Source organism: Camelus dromedarius, chromosome 6 (genome assembly GCF_036321535.1).
Source record: "Camelus dromedarius isolate mCamDro1 chromosome 6, mCamDro1.pat, whole genome shotgun sequence".
Taxonomy (NCBI): Eukaryota; Metazoa; Chordata; class Mammalia; order Artiodactyla; family Camelidae; genus Camelus; species Camelus dromedarius.
In genome coordinates, this window is record NC_087441.1 from 43,213,535 (window position 1) to 43,234,402 (window position 20,868).

Genomic DNA, 20,868 nt, shown 5'->3' on the forward strand with positions numbered 1-20,868 from the left:
TCACAAGCAAAGGGTTATGACTTTACTAAATTTTAATTAATGAGTTACAAAGGGAACAAGGGGTAGAGAACTGAATGGTAGTACAAGGTTGTGCTTATAATGATTGTGGAATTTGAGCCAAATTAGGAGCAAAGAGGTTGGGGTACCAGAAGGATTAAACCAGAAGAAGACAGTGGTAGAGGAAGGGATATTTGAGATTATGGAGGGGTACAGTTAATCTGGTAATCACAGGTTTTGGAGTATGATCGTCAGGGTGGCTAAGGTGATATTGAGGTACTGATAGTGAGTTTACGCCTGAGACCTGTCTTGCTGGTAGCAGTGTGGAAGGAGACAAGCCTAGAGGTAAGGAAATCAGTGAGAAGATTATTGTAACTCAAATGAAAGTTGGCAGTGATACAGGGATTCAAAAAACAATTTAAAGGGTAAATCCACAAGACCTGGACGTACAAAAATATGAAGAGAAAGAGGTGTCAAGAATGATTATCAAGGTTCGGCATAGATGGTTTAAGATCATGTTTAGGTGGGAAAATGATGATTAAGAATGTAGAGCATGAGGTATCAGTCAGATATCCAGGTGAAGATACCCCACAGACATTTAAATAGGAAGTCTCACATATGGGGTAGAGCTCTGGATTAGAGATACAGCCTTGGAAGTCACATGCAAGTGTGGATGAGCTCACCAAGAAGTGAATGGAGAGAACGATCAGGATTGAGCCAAGCACATTTTTATGAATAAAAACATTTTGAGGAGCAGACAGAGGAATCAGATCCTAAGAAGGAGTAGTCAGATAAGATAGTGAAGAATGGGGAGACAACACTCCCATCAGAGTCACTGGGAAGGTCAGGTGCTTCCACACTAGCATGTAAGCCTCCCCCAATCTCAGTTTGGTGATAATGGAATATGGTTCTAATATTCCCTAATACAGCATCAGTCTGTCACTAAGCCTGTGTTAAAGAGGTAAAATATGCACCCTTGCATTTATGTATTTTATCATCTATAAGGCACTTTTACAGACTTTCATGTTTTAATTTTGATACTCACAAACTTGCAGGATATGTAAGACAGCAAAGTAGTGAGGTATTGTTCCAAATGAGGAAACATGTTCACAGAGGTTAAGTGACTTGCCTAAAGCCTCATAGCTAGTAAGGGGTCAAAACTCCAGCTTATTGTGGGCATGCTCTGTATCCACAGAGAGCTTATTTTATATATTTTAAGTATATGTAAAATAAAACATGTATAAAATAAAATACATAAAGTAAGCTCTCTGAGGACAGAGAGCATGTTTAAAAAGAGTATGTGTATGTGTTTATCCGTTGTCCCCCGAATATATTTTATTGCTTTGATAGGACATCTGTCGCTGACCATACAGGCATCATATAAGAGCCAAAGGAGACATAAATGGTATACACATTTAAAGAGAAGACAGATCACTGTTGAGTCTTGGTGCAGAGTGAAGAGCGAGTGGAAGGGAGGTACAAAGGTATTCTTGCTGTCAACACTAGAAAAGGAGATAGACTTGTCAGCAAATAATTGGTGTGTATCAGGGTGCGGAGTAAGCAGCTGTAATACAGGAACTCCACAAAGCAGTGAAAAAGAATCAAATACTGCCACACTGAACAACATAGATGAATCTCTGATTTAATGTTGAGCAAAAGAAACCAAATAAATAATAGTACCTATTAAATGTTTCCATTAATATGAAGTTTAAAAATAGGCAAGATTAATCCATAACTTTGATGAGTATTGAGTGGGAAAGGGCACAAGGGAGCCTTCGAACATCCTAGAAATTTCGTCATATGGGTGGAGGGTACATGGATGTATACATACATAAAAATTGATGAGTTGTTCACTTTATATTTGTGTATTTTTATATAAAGTTTATGTCAATCAAAACAATTTTTAACTGAAGACTCTGGGGAAATGAGGAACAACTCCGGGAATAAGGTGAAGGAGGATAATAGAGCACAGGTGCTTACTTTATGGTCTCCTTCCACTCTTTTCCTTTCCTCTTTATTTTGTCCATTCCTCTGCACTAATTCTCTGATTGCCTCTCTCCATTCTAAGTTTGTTTCTGAAGTGACCAACCACTGTGTTTTGCACACTGACTCTGGGAAAGTGTAATCATACCTCTGTCAGCCCATTCCTTTGTCAATAAAATACATGAACTGTAATACTTTCTTCATTTCTATCAGTTCTGACTTTGCTCTACATAGTACATTTTCCAATGTTTAACTTACTCAGATTTCCCCCTAAATCAAGTAACAAACTCCTGATTCTGAGTGCTAGATTCATATTTCACTTTCTGGAGTAAATCACTCTCTAAAGACTGACATTCTGAAGATGGATCATTTTAATTTTAGAGTTTATGTTTCCTTCTTTTAATTTTACTCACAGCTAAGATTATAGCTGAGCATTTTTTTGCTTTTGTGACACTGAGAAGACCCAAAGTAGAGTGGGTGTTACAAGGTTATAATATTTTAGTCTTAATCCTATTTATGAAATTGTTCTGTTTGAAATAAAATCAGCCCAGAACATAGGTCTGCCATCTGCCTCAGATATTGGGGGGCGGTTTCTTAAATTGTATTTAAGTTTAGTTTGAGGTCACAGGATCCCCTAGTTAATCTTTACAGGTCAACTTACATGGGATAATGAGAAAGCTGCAGGACAAGGGGATCTTTTCTGTAGAGATTTTTTTGATTGTTTTAATGAACATATATACTCCAGCAGAAGTTTAGATTTGGTCTAAAGGGCTATACTCTATATTAGGTAATCATGTAACTACTTGAGATCAGATATTTGGTTCCATTTTCTATGAAACTAAATAGAAACTTTAAAAAAAAAACTAACTTAAAATATTAGCATGTAGAAGAGTCATCCAAATATGAGGATTTGATAATAAAATGAGTTACTTATTTTTGAGAGAAGTAGTCCAGGGCAGTACTGGTTTTCGTAAAAGAAATGGTGATTTACTTCCAAGATTAGAGGTTAATACCTGCTTTATACTGGTGACTTTTAGAATAGGTAGGCTCATTCCAAAGTTTAAAACTGTGTGTGTGTGTGTGTGTGTGTGTGTGTGTGTGTGTGTGTGTGTTTGTGTGTTTGTGTCTGTGTGTGTATATGTAAGCATGTACACACACTCTGAAGTATGCACACACACACTCTGAAGTATGCCACATTCCAATGCTGTTGTTCTGGAGATTGATAGAAATTGTAGATGAAGTAAGAGCAGTTTGGGGCACTGCACTGAGATGAGTTTAATATTTAATCCCTGTTTTTTACTTGCTGGATTGTAGAAGTGGAAAAGAAAATATTTTAAAACTGTAATATACAAATGTGAAGTGCTGTTTGAATTATCCTCAGAACCCCAAGGGCTGACCTAAGAATGGTGACTGCTGGGTCCTTGATTTCCATTTACATCGAAATACTGCCATTGTCTAGATTTCATGTGTCTTGTAGGTATTTCTGAGAGATCATCCAGCTAGAGGTATATTTTATGAATGTGGACACTTTTTCAGTATTCTTTTCCCATAAAAACAGCCTTCACCTACATATTTTGAAGATTAGGAAACATTTCTGCCATTTATTTTTAATCTTTTGTTTTTGGAATGAAATTAAGTCCATAATGTTCATGTATTGGGTCTTAGTATTGATGTAATTCTTGGGAGCAGGATGAATGCCTGCCTTTAACTAGCTAACTTTTCCTCGAATCTGTGAGAGCCTGTCAATCAGCATGTCATCAAGGACCAAAAAGTGAGTACAGAAAGAACAAAAAATTAACTTGTTTGGCAGTGCGTCCATTTGTCAGTATTTGTATTGGCACAGAGTATAAAAGGAAGTCATAAGAACTGGAATCTCCAAAGTAAGTAATGTATGACCTAGTTGAATTTCATCAGGTCTGATTATTTCTCCAATTAAATATTAATTTATTACAAACATTTCTGTCTAGTAGGCTATATATACACATAGTTTTAAATCAATTATGATTCAGTTGTAACACAAATCATTTCTACAAGTAGCTTTCATATCTACTATGAAAAGTTAGAAATAATATTCAGGCTGTTTTAGAGACAAACTTGTATGTAAGTATAAGCACTATTATAATGGTGTCTTACTTTTTTTTCTAGGTGGCTCTGACTAACTACACCTTTGAAAATGTGAGCTTTCATGTTCTTCATCAGCGTTTTCCCCTCTTTACCTTTCGAGTCTTATCAGATTGGTTTGATAACAAGACAGATCTATACAGGTAATGCTTTATAACTCTGAAGAGAGTAATATCTGTTTTTAAAAATCAGTATTATTGGAGTATAATTTATATACAATAAAATGCACACATTTAAAGTGTATTTTGCAATGACTTTGAAACATGTATACACCCTGTAACCACTACCCCAATCAAAATAAAAAGCATTTCTGAAACCCAGAAAATTCCCTTATACAGCTTTGTAGTTAATCTACCTATTCCTTAACCACCCAAGTAAGTACTAATTGAATTTCTATTAGTATAGATTAGTTTTGCCAGTTTTAGAACTTTGTATAATTAGAATTGTTTACAACCTACCCGTTTTTGTCTGGCTTCTTTCAAGAAACTCAGCATGTTTTTTAACATTCAACCATGTTGTTGCATGAATCAGTTTGTTCATTTTTATTAGTAAGTAATATTCACTTGCATGAATATACCACAATTTATTTATCCAGTCACCTGTTGAAGTGATGCACAGTTGGGTGGTTTCTCATTTGGGGCTATTATGAATAAAATTGTATATAAGTCTTTGTGTGAACACACATTTTCATTTCTCTAGGAATGGAATTGCCAGGTCACATGATTAGCTTAACACTTTCAGAAACCGCTAACTTATTTTCTTTGGCAATTCTTCTAGTGCAAGTCTGCTGGTAACAAATTCTTTCAGCCTTTACGTGAAAATATCTTTATTTCACTCTTACTTTTGAATGACATTTTCACTGTCTAATTCTAGGGTTGAGTTTTTTTTTTTCTTGAAGATTACATCTTTTCTTCTGGCCTCCATTATTTCTGATGAGAAATCAACAGTCATTCTTCTTTTTCCAGTGTATGCAACACATTTTTTTTTCAGTCAGGCTTAATAAAAGGATGGCTGCTGCTGCTGTTACTCTGTGTAAGACTTACAGTGGACACAGGGGAATTACTCAGTTCTCCTGGTCCAGAGTTAGTCTTTGGGAATTACTGTTCTTCTAAGCCTCAGGGATGGGGTTCTTTCAGCATTCCTGCTCTTTCCATAGCAGAGATGGACCTTTGCTTTGTACCACTGGCAGGTCCTGGCCCAAGCAGGTTTCCTGACTCTCCCCCAGAGAAGATGGCTAATTTCTTAATCTCTGATATGATCTAGATAGCATCATGATTTCACCTGCTATCCAAGAAATAGTTATTGAATATGATTTCAGTTTCTGAGCTAAGAGTTATATCCTGGTAGTAGAGGGTTATGTAGCTCAAGGAAATACTACTCGAAATTTTCTTCATTTCCTGGGAGTAGAGTGAATCCATAGAAAAAGTTCAGAAAAAGTGAGTTTGTACTTGGAATTCTCATATCTCCGTTTTTTGTCACCTTCTTCCCGGATGTCCCATCCCCAAAAGTACCCTGTGCCCTCAAGATGCTCTTAAGTTCAACCACTTCAGCACCTACCCAGGCCTATCCTGAGTAGCTTATGCTTTAAATTTCCCTTCTCCGTCTCCAAATCAATACTTGCTTACTATACTTGAGCTTGACAAAGTATTAGGAAGGTGGCATCATTCTTTAACAACAGCAAAAAATTACCTAACAAAATCAACTTTGTATTGTAATATTTATTTTTTAAAAGGCCACAATTACTCATTTTCTTTTTTATACCACATGGCTAGCCAGCCATAGGACTAGAAAATAGTAATGAAAGTGGTCTTATTTCAAAAAGATCACTTTTTTATTTAAAAAGTCTACTTTTTACATACATTAAAAATACGTATATTCAGAGAGATATGGAATGATGTCAGGAAGGTGGTGGAGTATTAAGTCCTGGACCCTCCTTTCCCCCACAAACACGTTGATTCAGTAATAGTTCACAGACAGATTAGTCCTGTAAGAAATGTGGAAACTAATTAAAAGGCTCCTGTACCCTGAACAAATGTAGAACCAGGCTCATCGAAGTTGGGAGGGAGATCTGGAATACCCTCTTGCCAGAGGCTGTGCCTCTGAGCCAGAACCATACAACCAGGAAAAGGCCCCTAGCTCCTAGCTTTTCCCAGGAGAGGGAAGGGGTTGCTTCATGTGTCTAGCACCCCATCTTTTCTGAGGGTACTCTGACAGGTGTGGCACAGCCTAGCTGACAGAGCCAAAGGGGGGGGGGGGACAGTGTGGGCTGGTAAATGCCATAGATCCTCCCCCCTCCTCACTCAGCACAGAGTGAGTGGATGAAATACCCCAACTCATAGTTCACCCATGCAATAAAAGGTTGATTTATGCATCCACTGTCCCAACTGCCCCAAGGCTACCCAAAGGACTGTCATCTGTCTTTCTAGTCTTAAGCTCTCACAGATCCAGCACAGTCCAGTTGCTGGGAGTGCAGGTGTGGAATGGAGATGGTGGTTTGGGCTAAGAGACACCATAACCCCCTCTTCTGCTCAGCACAGAATGAATGGAAGGAAACCATAGCTGCCTGCTTCTCTCTGGGGAGGGAAGGAGTTGGTAGAGGCCCCCAGAATCTTTGGCAGTGTTCATTGGAGGAGTTCTTCTGTACATGACCAGTCCACAAAGATTGCAAGAGGTGCCTGCTTTGTCTAATGTGGGACACCAACAGAGTCAAGGAAAATGAAGAACCAGGCAAAGATACTCTGAACAAAAGAACAAGATGAATCTCCAAAAATGGACCTTAATGAAGCAGTTATATGATTCACCTGACAGAGAATTCAAAATAAATGTCATAAAGATGCGCACCAAGGTCAAGAGAACAATGCATGAACAATGTAAGAATTTCAGCAGAGAGAGAAAAAAATTAAAAAGAACTAAACAGAACTGGTGGCAATGAAGAACAAAATAACAACTAAAAAATTGACTGGAGAGGTTCAATATCAAAATAGATCAAGCAGAAAAAAAGGATCAGTGAACTCCAAGACAGGTCATTGATCACTCATGTGGTCTACAGAAAAGATGAGCCATTAAATCCATTTTGTTTTATTTTAAAGGGAATGATTGAATCCACATGAAATGCACTCTTTGCTTTACATTTTGCTACCTATATTACCAAAGGGTTACATGAATAATCTAAAACAAAAAAAGACATATTAAAATGTGATACCATTTTTTGCCTCTCAAACTAGTAATAACTTAAAAAAATTAATCCCTAGTGTTACTGAAGATTCAAGGAAACAAACTGTTTATCATTACTAGTATGTAAATTGTTAAGACCTTCTGGAAAGCAGTGTGTCATTTCATGTTAAAAACTAAATCATAGTATACCCTTTGACCAAATCTAAGAATTTATCTTAAGGAAATATTTAAGCATCTGTACATAGACTTAACTATAAAGGTATTTATCACAGCATTGATTATAGTTAATAAAGGATACTCAATAACAGATCCATTAAGTTGTTATAATCATACAATAGTATACAAATATATATATATATATGGAAATAGGCATAATACATTAAGTTAAAAATGCAAGTGATAGAACAATATTTCTATTTATGTTACTTTAAAAGTTGGGTAAAGTTTAAGATTTTTTTTGTTTGTCTAATTTTCTTTTTTTTTTTAATTTTTTTTTCCTTAATGGATGTACTGAGGATTGAACCCAGGACCTTGTGCATGTTAAGCATGCACTCTACCAGTGAGCTAAATCCCTCTCTCTTGTCTAATTCTTTTGAACAGTTTTTTTTTGGATATAATTCACACAGTTCACCCATTTAAAGTGTATAATTCAGTGGTTTTTAGAGTATTTCCATTACCCCAAAAAGAAACCCTACATCTATCTATTAGCCATTACCCTCTGACCCTCTCTTCTGCACCCCTCTAATTCCACCTTAAGCAACCACTAATATACTTTCTGCCTCCACAGATTTGCCTGTTCCACACGTTGTATATAAGTAGAATCATACAATATGTTGCCTTTTATGAGTGTCTTTTTATTCATGTTGTAGCATGTGGCAACACTTCATTTCCTTTTATTGCCAAGTAATATTCCACTGTGTGGGTATATATCACATTTATCCATCAGTTGATGGGCACTTGGGTATTTCCATTTTTTTGGCTGTTCTAAATAATGCTGTTATGAACATTTTTGTACAAGTTTTTGTGTAGACATGTATCTTTATACCTCTTGGATATATACTTAGGAGTGGAATCGGTCGCTTATATGGGAACTCTATTTTTAATAATTTGAGGAATTGCCAGACTGTTTTCAATACAACTGCAGTATTTTACATTTCACCAGCAGTTTATGAGGGTTATAAATTCTCCCCATCCTTGCTAACACTTGTTATCATCTGTCTTTTTAATTACAGGGTGATTTTTTTTCTTCTTTTCATGTTTATTTTCTAGTGTTTCTATATTGATTAGTCATGTATCTCAGGAACAGATTTTTTAACTTTTTCTATTGAACAATTATGTGGCTGTATTCTAAAACTCATATATAATTAAAGGTTGCAATATATTTGAACCTTAATATTCTTTAAATGAATAATTTTATTTACAGTATATCTTTGGATCATTTTTACATTTTGATAACATAATATTAAGTCAAAACTTTCTCTCATGACTTTGGTAAAGGTTTTTTGTTATTGCTTATTTTTCTTAACAAAAGTTAGGTAGGGTAAAGAGGTTTATTTGTAAGGTTTAAATCAAAGAACAGAATATTTTTATTTTAACAGAAAATACTGATTTGACACATATTTACCCCATGTATGGTCCCATTACAATTATTTTCCTGATTTTTCTAGGTGATCACCAAAATCCTCTGTTCCCATGAGAGGCCAGTGCATACTTTTATTTCAGACTAGCATTAACAAAGATAACCCAAAGTCTCCATGTTCTTTACAAGCCTATAGGTAGAATAGTTATTATTGTATAACTATCGCATCATTAGCAGTGGCATCTAAGAGACAGTGTTAATTTTTTATAATAAAAATAGAGTAACATCAAGCAAAATATTGAAAATAATTATCCTTAGTCTTACCACCTTCTCACAAGCACTATTTTAAACTTTACATATTTTCACTAGGTTTTATGCCCTTGAAATATCTGAAATTTTCTAATGTTTAACTCCTTAACATACTTTGCTAAAGGCTCACATTATGACTCCCCCCTTAAATAACTTTACTTTTAATAGGTAGGTTTTGGCAGAATGAAAATGGTACTAGTTTCCAGTGTCCAGATTTTTCCCTAATATTCATAGCATGGATTCTATTTTAACAGATGGAAAATGGTTGATCATTACATTAGCCGTGTCCGTGGAAATCTCCAAATGTTAGAACAGCTGGACCTGATTGGGAAAACCAGTGAAATGGCTAGACTTTTTGGCATTCAGTTTTTACATGTATTGACAAGGGGTTCACAGGTAGGAAATTGATTTTCTTGCATACTTGAAAGTTCTGTGTGAATGACATACTCACTTTTGAGATGTTTGAGGCGGTTTGATTTTTTAAACTTTCTATATGGTCCCAACCAATATACGCTGGTTCATCAAGTCTTGTCATTTCATTTTCTAGAAAAGCTTTAATTTCACATAACAGCTCTGCTTTTTGTTCTCTCTCCTTACCAAGTTTTTGGCCACTGCTAAGTTTTGCAAGGTATTAAGAAAATAAATGGCTGTGCCCTTGAAGATGATTCCTGAATACTGTCAGTGTGATTAGGGATGCCTTTAAAGGCTCCTTAGAACTGGGGAAGCAGCAAAGTCTCCCTCTCTTTTGTTTTACATTCCTAATTTTGGCTTGTTCCAACTCCCAACAAATAACCTTAATGTTTGGAAAAAAAAAAAAAAAAAGGAGGAGGATTCAGGAATCAATATAAATGGGCTGTATTTTTTGAAATGTTATAGAAAAATGGGACCCTAGAAGCCACTTAATATCTTTCTAACTAATTTCCCAAGGATATAATGAGATTTTTTTAAAAATGCCTTGTGAAAATGGTTTTATGCATTCATTCAACAAATACTTATTTGAATACCTTTAGTGTGTTAAATAACCACTGTGCTAGCCATCAGGAATACTACATTAAATCATTCATGTTCCTCATAAAATCTTTCAATGATTTTATGTCTGTAAGTTCCCCCCAATCTACCAGTTCAGTAAATACAGCAAAAACAGATTTCTGACTACCTTGGCATTACCTATTTACTTATTAATTTTATTGCTTATAAGCTATTTTATTTTATTTATACTCCCCCAAATTTTAAAAACTGAGTTGGCTTATAATAGACAGCACAGATACCTTAAAACTGACCGAGAACATTTCAGTGAATCCGTGCTGGTCCTTGTGAGTGCTTTCTTTCTCTAGTACTCCAAACTATCTGCTTTATAGCAGTTATCATAAACAACCAGTAATTGCTTGATCCAGTTTTGTAAGGGACCAGTATTAAGCTGACTACCTTTCAGTTTTGGAATCTTTGTGTTTCCTTCTTGGGATATTGGGATAACATTTACCCATATCAAGTCTCCTGACTTTCATTCTCTAATTTTACCAAATAAATTTGTCGAAGATTATTGGCCAGCTTTTTAAATGAAACTGTCAACTATACAGTTGTCTCTTTTACATCTGTTTATTATGACATAAAGAGAAGTCTAATTGTCTGCCTTTTCAAAATTGACTTACTGTGTAAGTTGACATATTTTGCAGTTTTTATAAAATTAGGGAATAGGAAAAGGATTTACAAATATCCCCTCTGACACCTGAAAGCTGAGTAAATAACCAACAACACTATGACTGTATTGTAAGAAAGTCAATGTTGCCAGATTCTGAAGAGCAAAACATTCCCCAAATGATTATCACATATTCAAAGAACCAGTATATTTAAACAATTTCTTCTTCTCTCCCTTACCTTCACCTCTCTGCCTGCAGTACCGTGTGGAATCAATGATGTTGCGTATTGCAAAACCAATGAACTATATTCCTGTGACACCTAGTGTACAGCAAAGATCCCAGATGAGAGCTCCACAGTGTGTTCCCCTAATTATGGAGCCTGAATCTCGCTTCTATAGCAACTCTGTTCTCGTTTTGGATTTCCAGTCACTGTATCCTTCTATTGTAATTGCGTACAACTACTGTTTTTCCACCTGCCTTGGCCATGTGGAAAACTTGGGAAAGTAAGGTTTTTTTTCATACTTACAATTTTGTTGTGCTTCTTACTAAAATTAGATTTTCTTTGTTTAAGTGTCTCTTTGCACATGAGACTGTCCTTATGAGCAGGATGAATGGACTGTAGCACAGCTGATCCATTCTTTGTAGTTACCTTCCTAATTGACATGGATCACCATATGACTAATTCAGCATCATGGACGAATGATTCATATGAAGAAGACTGTGGTCTTGTAACTTCAGCTATCACCTCCTCTTGACTTTTCTTTGAAATAGCCTGTGATTCTTTTAAAAAGTTAAACTGTTAAATGTTAGGTTTTATTTATTCGTGTCAACTAAATTTCTTCTCATAAGAAATACAGTCTTCCTTTATAACAATTTTTGTGTATTTAAAACCAAGTGTTATAGTGTTAGTCTGAGGTATATTCACTCCTTATAAAAAACTTTTGTGAAAATTGTATTGGTAATTCTGTCTTTTTATTAAAAACAGAAGTTTGGAAAAGTTATTTACAATCTTTTAAGGCTTAAATTTTTCTTTACAGAATTTTATACTTTATAAAGTAAAAGGTGATCATATGTTCAGTTGAAATTTGTTATTTTAGTATGAATTTTACTGATATATTTTAGGATAGTGCCATTTAACAAATGTTTCTTTTAATAAATTGTGAATATTTGAAGAACTGCTTTTTGGTAATTAAACAAACATGTTACTAAATATATATATATTCATGTTTACATGTTTAAAGATGAATTTCCAGTGGAATTAGAAAAATTCCTAAAATTATCTAGAATCTCTATTCTATGATTTGAGAAAGTATTCGCTTAATTTTTTTTTTCCCTTAACAGGTATGATGAATTCAAATTTGGCTGTACCTCTCTGAGAGTACCTCCTGATTTACTTTACCAAATTAGGCATGATATCACAGTGTCCCCCAATGGAATAGCTTTTGTCAAGGTAATACTCTCTTATAAATGAAAGGTGTCAACTGTGGCTTAACCTTTGGAGAGCTAGTGGTTTAGATGTTGTTGGCATATAATACTAAGAAAATAAAATACACATATATCAAGTTTGCTTGAATATCTTATCTCAAAAAGTTAAAAATATAGGGAATTTTCTAAGAAAACATTTTTTAAAAAACAGTCACCTCATTTTGCATGAATTTAGGTTTAAATATTTTTATTGTTAGATTTTTTAGTTTTTAATAAAATAGTGTAAGAAACAAATGTGTATATATACCTTCTGCCCTCTACTGGAATCTGGCAGACTTAAGCTGATGACCACAATGATGTTGCTTTATTTTGCATTAATGTGTCTACTTTACTAACTGTTCTATATAATTGAAATTAAATTAAGGCCATCTTAGAAATAATGATACTGTAAAATCTTTATTGATTGTATTTTTAAGAAGATATCCAAACTAATAACAGAGTCCCTTTTTTCCCTCCCTTATTACCCTCAAGAGACTAGAAAGCCTCATAAATGAATAAAGACAAATAGGAAGAGATCTAAGAGAAAATTATATTGCCTCTCATATGCCAACTTTATTCCTTTCTATTTCTTTAGCAGTAAGTCTGTACTAGAGTCATGGGACAGTAGGGTGGTTAATGGTAGCATGGACCCCATTAGCCCTCAAATTCATTCTGGTGTACTTAGCAAAAGTAGCATCCTTCTTTACCAGTAAGAGGATGCTGTGTTTAAAGAGTACCCTAAAATTAACCATTTAGATATGAGGAAGATTTTTACCAGAGAGTTTATAATATATTCCTTTCTGAAAAATACCTCTATTTTAACATAATGACATGTATTATATCTTAACGAACATTATAGCTGCTTCAAAAGGTACACAGAATGAATTAGAGGTTAGAATATGTTTTCATTGTCACATATCTAGCAGTTTATTATCTCCCTTTAACAGCGTTTTTAAAATTTGCATCTACATTCTGATCCAATGTGTAAAGTTTAATGAAAATTAAATTTTTTAATATTCACAAGTGTAATTATCCTATACCTGAGGTTTTAATCATTTAGTCCGACATACATTACCTTGCACGTGTCTGTGAATCATCTTCAAAGTTAATACTGTTTTGTGGTTTTCATTCCTATTGGAGTTCTCATAAATTCTCCCTAGTCTTGATTAATACAAATGATTTTTTTTTTGACATCAACAAATTTTATCACCTCACTATTCATCCCCTCTTCCAGATTGCTAATAAATATAGGCCGGAGGGGATGGCTTAGTGGTCTAAGCATCAGATTTGAAATACCTAGAGTCCCTGGAACTACAGGTTTGAATGTCAGCAGAGTCAACCCAGCTCATCATTCTTCCAAGGTAGATAAATGGAGTTCCATGCAGATTACTGTGTGGGGTCATTAGGATGAGATCTTTAAAAACTAAGGTTTGTTATGAGTGATACAAATCCCGTGTGTCTTTCTGAAAGAGTGGGGGTTTGGATCAAAGTTCGGAACAAAATTTCCACTAAACTTACTGTATGGTCTTTTATTGCACTAGTTGACATCCTCCTCCCTGGAGGTCTCTGAATTCACATAGTAGTGCTACATTAGATTTATAAACATTACAGGAACCTTTTAGGAGAAAAGTCCTCTTCAAAAGAAAGAAAATGTGATGATTTTGTATTGACGAGCACTAGTCCTTTGGTCACTCTATTATTAGTATGTTTGAATTCATGACAGTTGGCCATTGTTATACTTTGTGCTTCCTTCTTAATTATCTAAATCCATAATGTTTAAGGGATTTAAAGATTCTTTTTTCCTTTCTGATAGCCATCAGTAAGAAAGGGTGTGCTACCAAGAATGCTCGAAGAAATTTTGAAGACTAGACTCATGGTGAAGCAGTCAATGAAGGCTTACAAGCAGGACAGAGCCCTTTCACGAATGCTCGATGCACGTCAACTAGGACTTAAGCTTATAGCAAATGTCACATTTGGCTATACAGCTGCTAACTTTTCTGGGAGAATGCCATGCATTGAGGTAAGTGATACAAATCTGTAGTTTTTTCAAAAGAGACTAAAGCACATTAAATGAATAGTTCATTAAAGTATTTTATTTTGTTTTGAAACTTTAGACTAAAGAGTTTCATTTCCATGACATAGTATCATTTTTTCTCAAACCAGGGCTTATATACATACATGTTTTAGGGGTTTGTGGGTTTTCTGTATGAGAACTCTTTGTGTCTTTGTTTTAATAATAATTTTAGAAATTGGCATACCCATATTTCTACGTATTATGGATGACCATATTGTAACCAAGTATTAGCAGGAGATTCAGTTCCCCCTTTATAGCAGTGTTTACAATAACATTGGTACTAAATAATTCTTTTTAATACATTGATAGAGATCTGATGGTAGTTCAGCTGGCTTCTCCAAATGTCAGAATGGAAAAGTCATTCCATATTTACTAGTATACCAGTAGATATAAAGCACAACCTTTCGTTTGCAACTGAAAGATGTTTTTCATTAAATAAGCCTAATTTATTGTTATTTACTAAATTAGGGTGTTATTTTGATATGAAGACAATATAGTAGGACAGTAATATAATAATTTACTAGTAACTGTTCAAAGAACAAAGCAGACTTGTTTGATTGATGATCTTTTCATGCCAGAGGAAGGCCAGAGCATTGTAGTATACCATATTTGGAGTAGTTCTTTAAGGGAAAGGCAGTGGAAGAATAAAGTCCCCCTAAAGTGGACAAAGTAGACTCCAAAAACCTAGGCAAGGGACTTTCCATATGTAAGAAACTCAAAGTTGCCACTCTGTCCTCACAACAAGTAAGTTGAACAGACTGAAAAATCAACAACTCTTCTTAGATCTGTCAGAGAAGTGTGATCCCAGGATAAACTGCTGCCCCCAAAACTGAAGAGACCAACAGGTGATAGAGAGACTCACAACTTAACAGAGCAGAAACCTAAAAGCACAAATCTCTGCAAGAACCAGTGCCATGGTAGGGAAAACTGAACCATATTTGATGAATTGCTGGAAGCTCAGGGTGGACAAATCTGAGAGATTAAAAACTCCAAGGGACCCAGTCATCAGGGCCCCCACACTATTGTTAAATTTCACCTCTGAGAGTTCAACTAGGTTCTCACAGTGAATATCAGAGAAAAATTCCCTTTTGCTTCTGCCACAGGAAGAGTAAAGAAGCCTTTTTTTTTTTTTTAATCTGTTGTTAACTAAGTCTGCCCTCAATAGAAACTATTTAACCAGAGCTTAAGCTGCTGGAGTTTTACCATAGCCTAACTGACTTCAGGAAGGGGAAATACCCAACTCCAACTGCTCTAGCCTTCCACATGGAGGAAGAAAAACACTCCAGCCCTCTCTAGCCATCCTTTCCCACCAAAGGGGAAAACCTGAGAAGCACATGTGACGTCCACGGTCCAGAGGTACAGGCTAACTGAAAGATTGAGACCTACTCATAGGACTGTAGAACACTTCCTCATCCCTACACCTTACCACCACACTGCTAAAAGCCTATTTACAGCAATTCCTTTTACCCAATACATCATGTCTGGCTATCAAAAAAAAAAAATTACAAGACATACTAAAGCCAAAAAACACAGTTTGAAGAGACAGAGAGAACATCAGAACCAGACTTAGATATGGCAGGGATATTGAAATTATCAGACTAGGATTTTAAAACAATTGTGATTAGGATGCTAAGGGTTCTCATGGCTGAAGTAGACAGCATGCAAGAACAGATGGGCAATGTAAGCAGAGAAGTGGAAATTCTAGCAAAGAACCAAAAAGAAATGCTAGAAATCAAAAACACAAAAATGAAGAATGCCTTTGATGGACTTACTTGTAGATGAATCATGGCTGAGAAGAGAATCTCTGATCTTGAGGAAATCTTAATAGAAACTGCCAAACCTGAAAAGCAAAGAGAAAAAAGATTTAAAAATAGAAAAGAATATCCTAAAACTATGGGACAACTACAGAAAGTATAATATGTATGTAATAGGAATTCCAGAAACTTCTAGACGACAAATAATGATATGAGAAGATCTCTATATGTCATCAGAGAAGTGCAAATTGAAATGAAATACCACAAAACGCCTTTTAGAATGGCCAAAATTCAAAATATGTACACCACCTGGCAAGGATGTGCAGTAGCAGGAACTCTCTTTCATTGATGGTGGGAATGCAAAGTGCACAGCCACTTTGGAAGACAGTTTGTCAGTTTCTTACAAAATTAAACATACATTCACCATACAACCCAGCGATCACTCTCCTTGATATTTACCCAAAGGAGTAGTAAATGTTATGTCCACACAAAAACCTACACACAGATTATCATTATAGCAGTGTTACTCATATTGGCAAAAATTGGAAGCAACCAAGATGTCCTTCCATAAGTGAATAGATAAGTATACTGTGGTACATCCAGACGATGGACTAGTTCGAGAATTGAAAAGAAATGAACTGTCAAGCCATGAAAGACATGGAGGAAGATTAAATGCATATCACTAAGTGAAAGAAGCCAATCTGAAAAGGCTGCATACCATTCCAGCTGTATAACATTCTAGATAGGTCAAAACTATGGAAATAATAAAAAGATCAGTTGTTGTCGGTAGAGGGAAGGGGGAGAGATGAATAGAGAGAGCACAGAGAATTTTTAGGGCGTTGAAACTACAGTTGACTCTTGAACAATGCAGGTTTGAACTGCATGAGTTCATTTATGTGTGAATTTATTTCAATAAATACTACAGTACCACATGATCTGAAGTTGGTTAAATCTGGATGCAGAACCACAGATATGGAGTGCCGCCTGTGGGACTGGTGCATCCATGGGTTCTGGTATCCATGGCAGGTTCTAGAACTAGTCCCCCACGTTGTTCAAGGGTCAGCTGTACTCTCTATGATGCTGTAATGATGGATACATATCATTACAAGTTTGTTCAAACCCATAGCGTGTACAACACCAAGAGTGAATCCTAATGTAAACTCTGGACTCTGGGTGATAATGATGTGTCAGTGTAGGTTCATCATTTGTAACAACTGTTCCATCTGGTGGGAGATGTTGATAATGGGGGTTGTGAGTGTATGAGGTCAGGGGATATATGGGAAATCTCTACCTTCTGTTTAATTTTGCTTTGAACCTAAAACTGCTCTAAAAAAAATTAAGTATTGAGGGAGAAAAGAAAAAACAAAAACATGGCCAAGGTGGTCCATGACATATTCACAATGAATACAGCAAAATATATACCATCTGTATTGAAAAAATAATATTCACTTCAAGTTTTTGCTCATGATTTTGTTTATACTAAAGTTTTTGGTTTCGTAGTTGAACTGTAAAGTCTATAAGCATAAGCAATTTTTATCCAGTTTCATGTTTGTATATTTTTAGATAATATAAAAACTACTCTGTCAGTCCTAGGGATTCATATTATTACTCATATTTTAAAAACACTGTTCAGAATGATCTAATAGAAAGAGTAGAAATGATTTTATTACTAATGTAAAACCAGAATAGCAAATCTTTTCTTAGGCTATTTCCACATTTCCTTAATTTTTTCCCTACCTCCCAATTTAAAATTTGTTTATTAATGTATTTTGGAAACAAAGCAATGCAGAAATTAGCACATCCTTTAAAAGTACGTAAATGTTCTAACCTTAGACTAGGGGTGAGGCAGGGTGTAGCTCAAGTGGTAGAGCGCATGTTTAGCATGCAGGCAGTCCTGGTTCAATCCCCAGTACCTTCTCTAAAAACAAGTAAGTAAACCTAATTACTCCCTACCCCCAAAAAGAACATTAAAAAAAGAAGAAGAAGAACTAGAATTTGGAGGTTTTGATCTGGCAGTAGAAACTGCCCAAGAACTACTTTAGCGTGTTAGAGTCTTACTGCTAAGCAACATCTGCCTCCTCGGCCCTGAACTTCTCAGATACTCTGAGGTTAATGACTGCAAGCTTACGTTTGGCCCTTCTTTACATGCCAACATCACAGCATTATAATGTGCTAATTTATATATAAAATCAAGAGTGGGAAAAGCTGTCAACATCACAGAAAAGTCTCTCATGAACACATATAAAGTTAGCTCCAGCGGAGTCAAAACAGAAGCTCTTGTCTTTAAAGGGGCAGGTGGATTACTGACTGTGGCCACGTGCTTTCCTTCAGTGAACACACAATCAAAAATATCTGACAGTACCACCAAGGTAACAAAAAAAGTGCTAGATCTAGGCTATGCTAAAAGTAAGACTTTGTAAGCAAGAATTTCTGTAAGAATGCAGAGAAAAGTAATGTAGCTAATAGTTGTGGGTTAATATCTCTGTCTCAGCTCAGCATTGTCACTGACATATTTCATAAATTTATGTGTTCATATTTTTCTCCTAAACCAGTTACTGTTCCTGATAAAGCTATACTTACATGTATATATGACTAGATATGACAACTTTTTCAACTGGCTATTCATTGTCTCTTACTTTTTCTTTCTTTCTTTACTTTTCTTTTCTTTTTTTTTTTTTTTTTTTTTTTTTTGAGATATACCTGACATGTAACATTATATTAATGTCGGGTATACAACCTAATGATTTAATATACTGTGAAATGATCAATATCATTTAGATCACAATAAGTCTAGTTAAAATCCATCACCACATAGTTACAAATTTTTTTCTTATGAGAGATTTTAAAATCTACTCTTAGCTCCTTTCAGATATACAATATTATTAACTACAGTCACCATGCTGTACATTACATCTCTAAGACTTATTTAGCTTTGACCACCTTCACTCATTTTACCCACCTTCTACCTCTGACAACCACCAATCTGTTCTCTGTATCTATGAGTTAAGAGGGTTTTGGGGGAGAGGGTTTTAGATTTCATATATAAGCAAGATCATACAGTGTTTGTTGTTCTCTGTCTTATTTCACTAAGCATAATACCCTCAATGACTGTCTCTATTGTGACAGATGGCAGGATTACCTTCTTTTTTATGGCTGAATAATATTTAATTGTATATAAACCACATTTTCTATATCCATTCATCCATCAGTGGACACTTAGGTTGTTTCCATGTCTTGGCTATTGTAAACAGTGCTGCATTCAACATGGGGATGCAGATATATTTTCCAATCAGTGTTTTTGCTTCCTTCAGAAATATACCCAGAAGTGGAATTGCTGAACCACCTAGTTGTTCTACTTTTAATTTTTTGAGGAACCTCCATACTGTTTTCCATAGTGACTACACCACTTTACAGTCCCACCAACAGTGCACAAGGACTCCCTTTTCTCCACATCCTCACCAACACTCTACAGAGAATTTTTACTTTAAATATTTTTCTCATTATGACTTTTCAGGATCCCAACCTAAATTGTGAAACCAGTTATTTTCCTCTTTTTAAGTCCAGTCTCTTAGCCCTGTAGTGGATAACGTTTTTCAAATTAGGAACTATGGCACAAAGTAGCAGTATAAGTTTTAATGTATTTGCCACTCCTCCCTTCTTCCCCACTTCTCCACTCCCTCCCAGTCTCCTCCCCTTTATGCCACTGAGTCCTTCACACTGTGTCCTTCACACTGTGTGGTCCTTAGGGGCAGCTGCAAGAGTTCTGACTCTTCCAGGTGTAGCTTAAATATTTTATTCAAACTTGAATTTCAACTAGATGACATGATCTTTTTTAATGTAAGAGGTTATAGTTCATATTCTTAAGTTTTTCTAATGCACTGAATGTCTCAAATGATTCATGTTCTTAATTTAGAACCCAAATTAAGTTTCTGCTACCTGTATTTTAATTTATCCCTTTGTTTATAGACAATATTTCCTTTGTAAAGCAACTTTAAACAGCTTTTTAAGTATTATTCAATTCTGCATTTAGTTCAGGTAATTTGAATTTCACAGTAAAAGGGAAGGATCGTAATAATTATTGTTTGTGTCTTAATAGAAAAGAAAAAGTGCCTAACTTTTATTTTTTAAAATCTTATATTCAATATCTTGAAATAACCTCTAGTGGAAAAGAATCTGAAAAACTGAATCACTTTTCTGTACACCAGAAACTAACACAACAATGTAAATCAACTATACTTCAATTAAAAGAGAGAGGAAAAAAACTTTAAATGCAATGTTCCATTTATGCTAAATGGCAGTTTACCTCAACTCTTAGCTTTAATGGGTTTAATAAATGAAGCAGCAATGCTATACTAGTCTCCTTAATTAATTTAACTGTGAAATATAATTGGCTTCTCATATTTGTCAAGATCCATCTTCTTTTTGTTTTGTCAATTTATGCCATGATCATTGTTAAAACTCACCAATTACCAATGAAAGAACCTTGTGAGACATATCTGTCTAATTGGTTTAAATTGAGTACTTGTGATATATTTTCATCATATAATTATACAGTTATTTGTATTTAGTATTATCTAAAAACTTTAACAATCACTGAGATTTAAGTTCAGCATTAACTTTAATGATACTGAAACAAATTATCGTAATACTCCCAACAGAAAAATTTTGAAAGATACACACATTCATGCACATAGAGTATTTTCCTGCCTAATTGGCTATAAAGGCATAAAAGAAAGTCCTTGAAGGGGATAAGAAAGGGTTATTCTTCTAGGATCA

At 35.0% G+C, this 20,868-nt stretch overlaps 1 protein-coding gene across 7 annotated transcripts in view; it reads left to right on the forward strand.

Moving 5' to 3' along the window:
- The window catches only part of REV3L (REV3 like, DNA directed polymerase zeta catalytic subunit), a 143,589-nt gene that overhangs the window by 103,526 nt on the left and 19,195 nt on the right, over window positions 1–20,868 (forward strand). For all 7 annotated transcript variants that reach the window (XM_064486767.1, XM_064486769.1, XM_031456165.2 and 4 more), the window contains 5 exons: window positions 4,126–4,244; window positions 9,418–9,559; window positions 11,059–11,303; window positions 12,142–12,250; window positions 14,078–14,284. In XM_064486767.1, coding sequence (XP_064342837.1) covers window positions 4,126–4,244; window positions 9,418–9,559; window positions 11,059–11,303; window positions 12,142–12,250; window positions 14,078–14,284 — 822 coding nt within the window. The remainder of the gene's footprint in view (window positions 1–4,125; window positions 4,245–9,417; window positions 9,560–11,058; window positions 11,304–12,141; window positions 12,251–14,077; window positions 14,285–20,868) is intronic.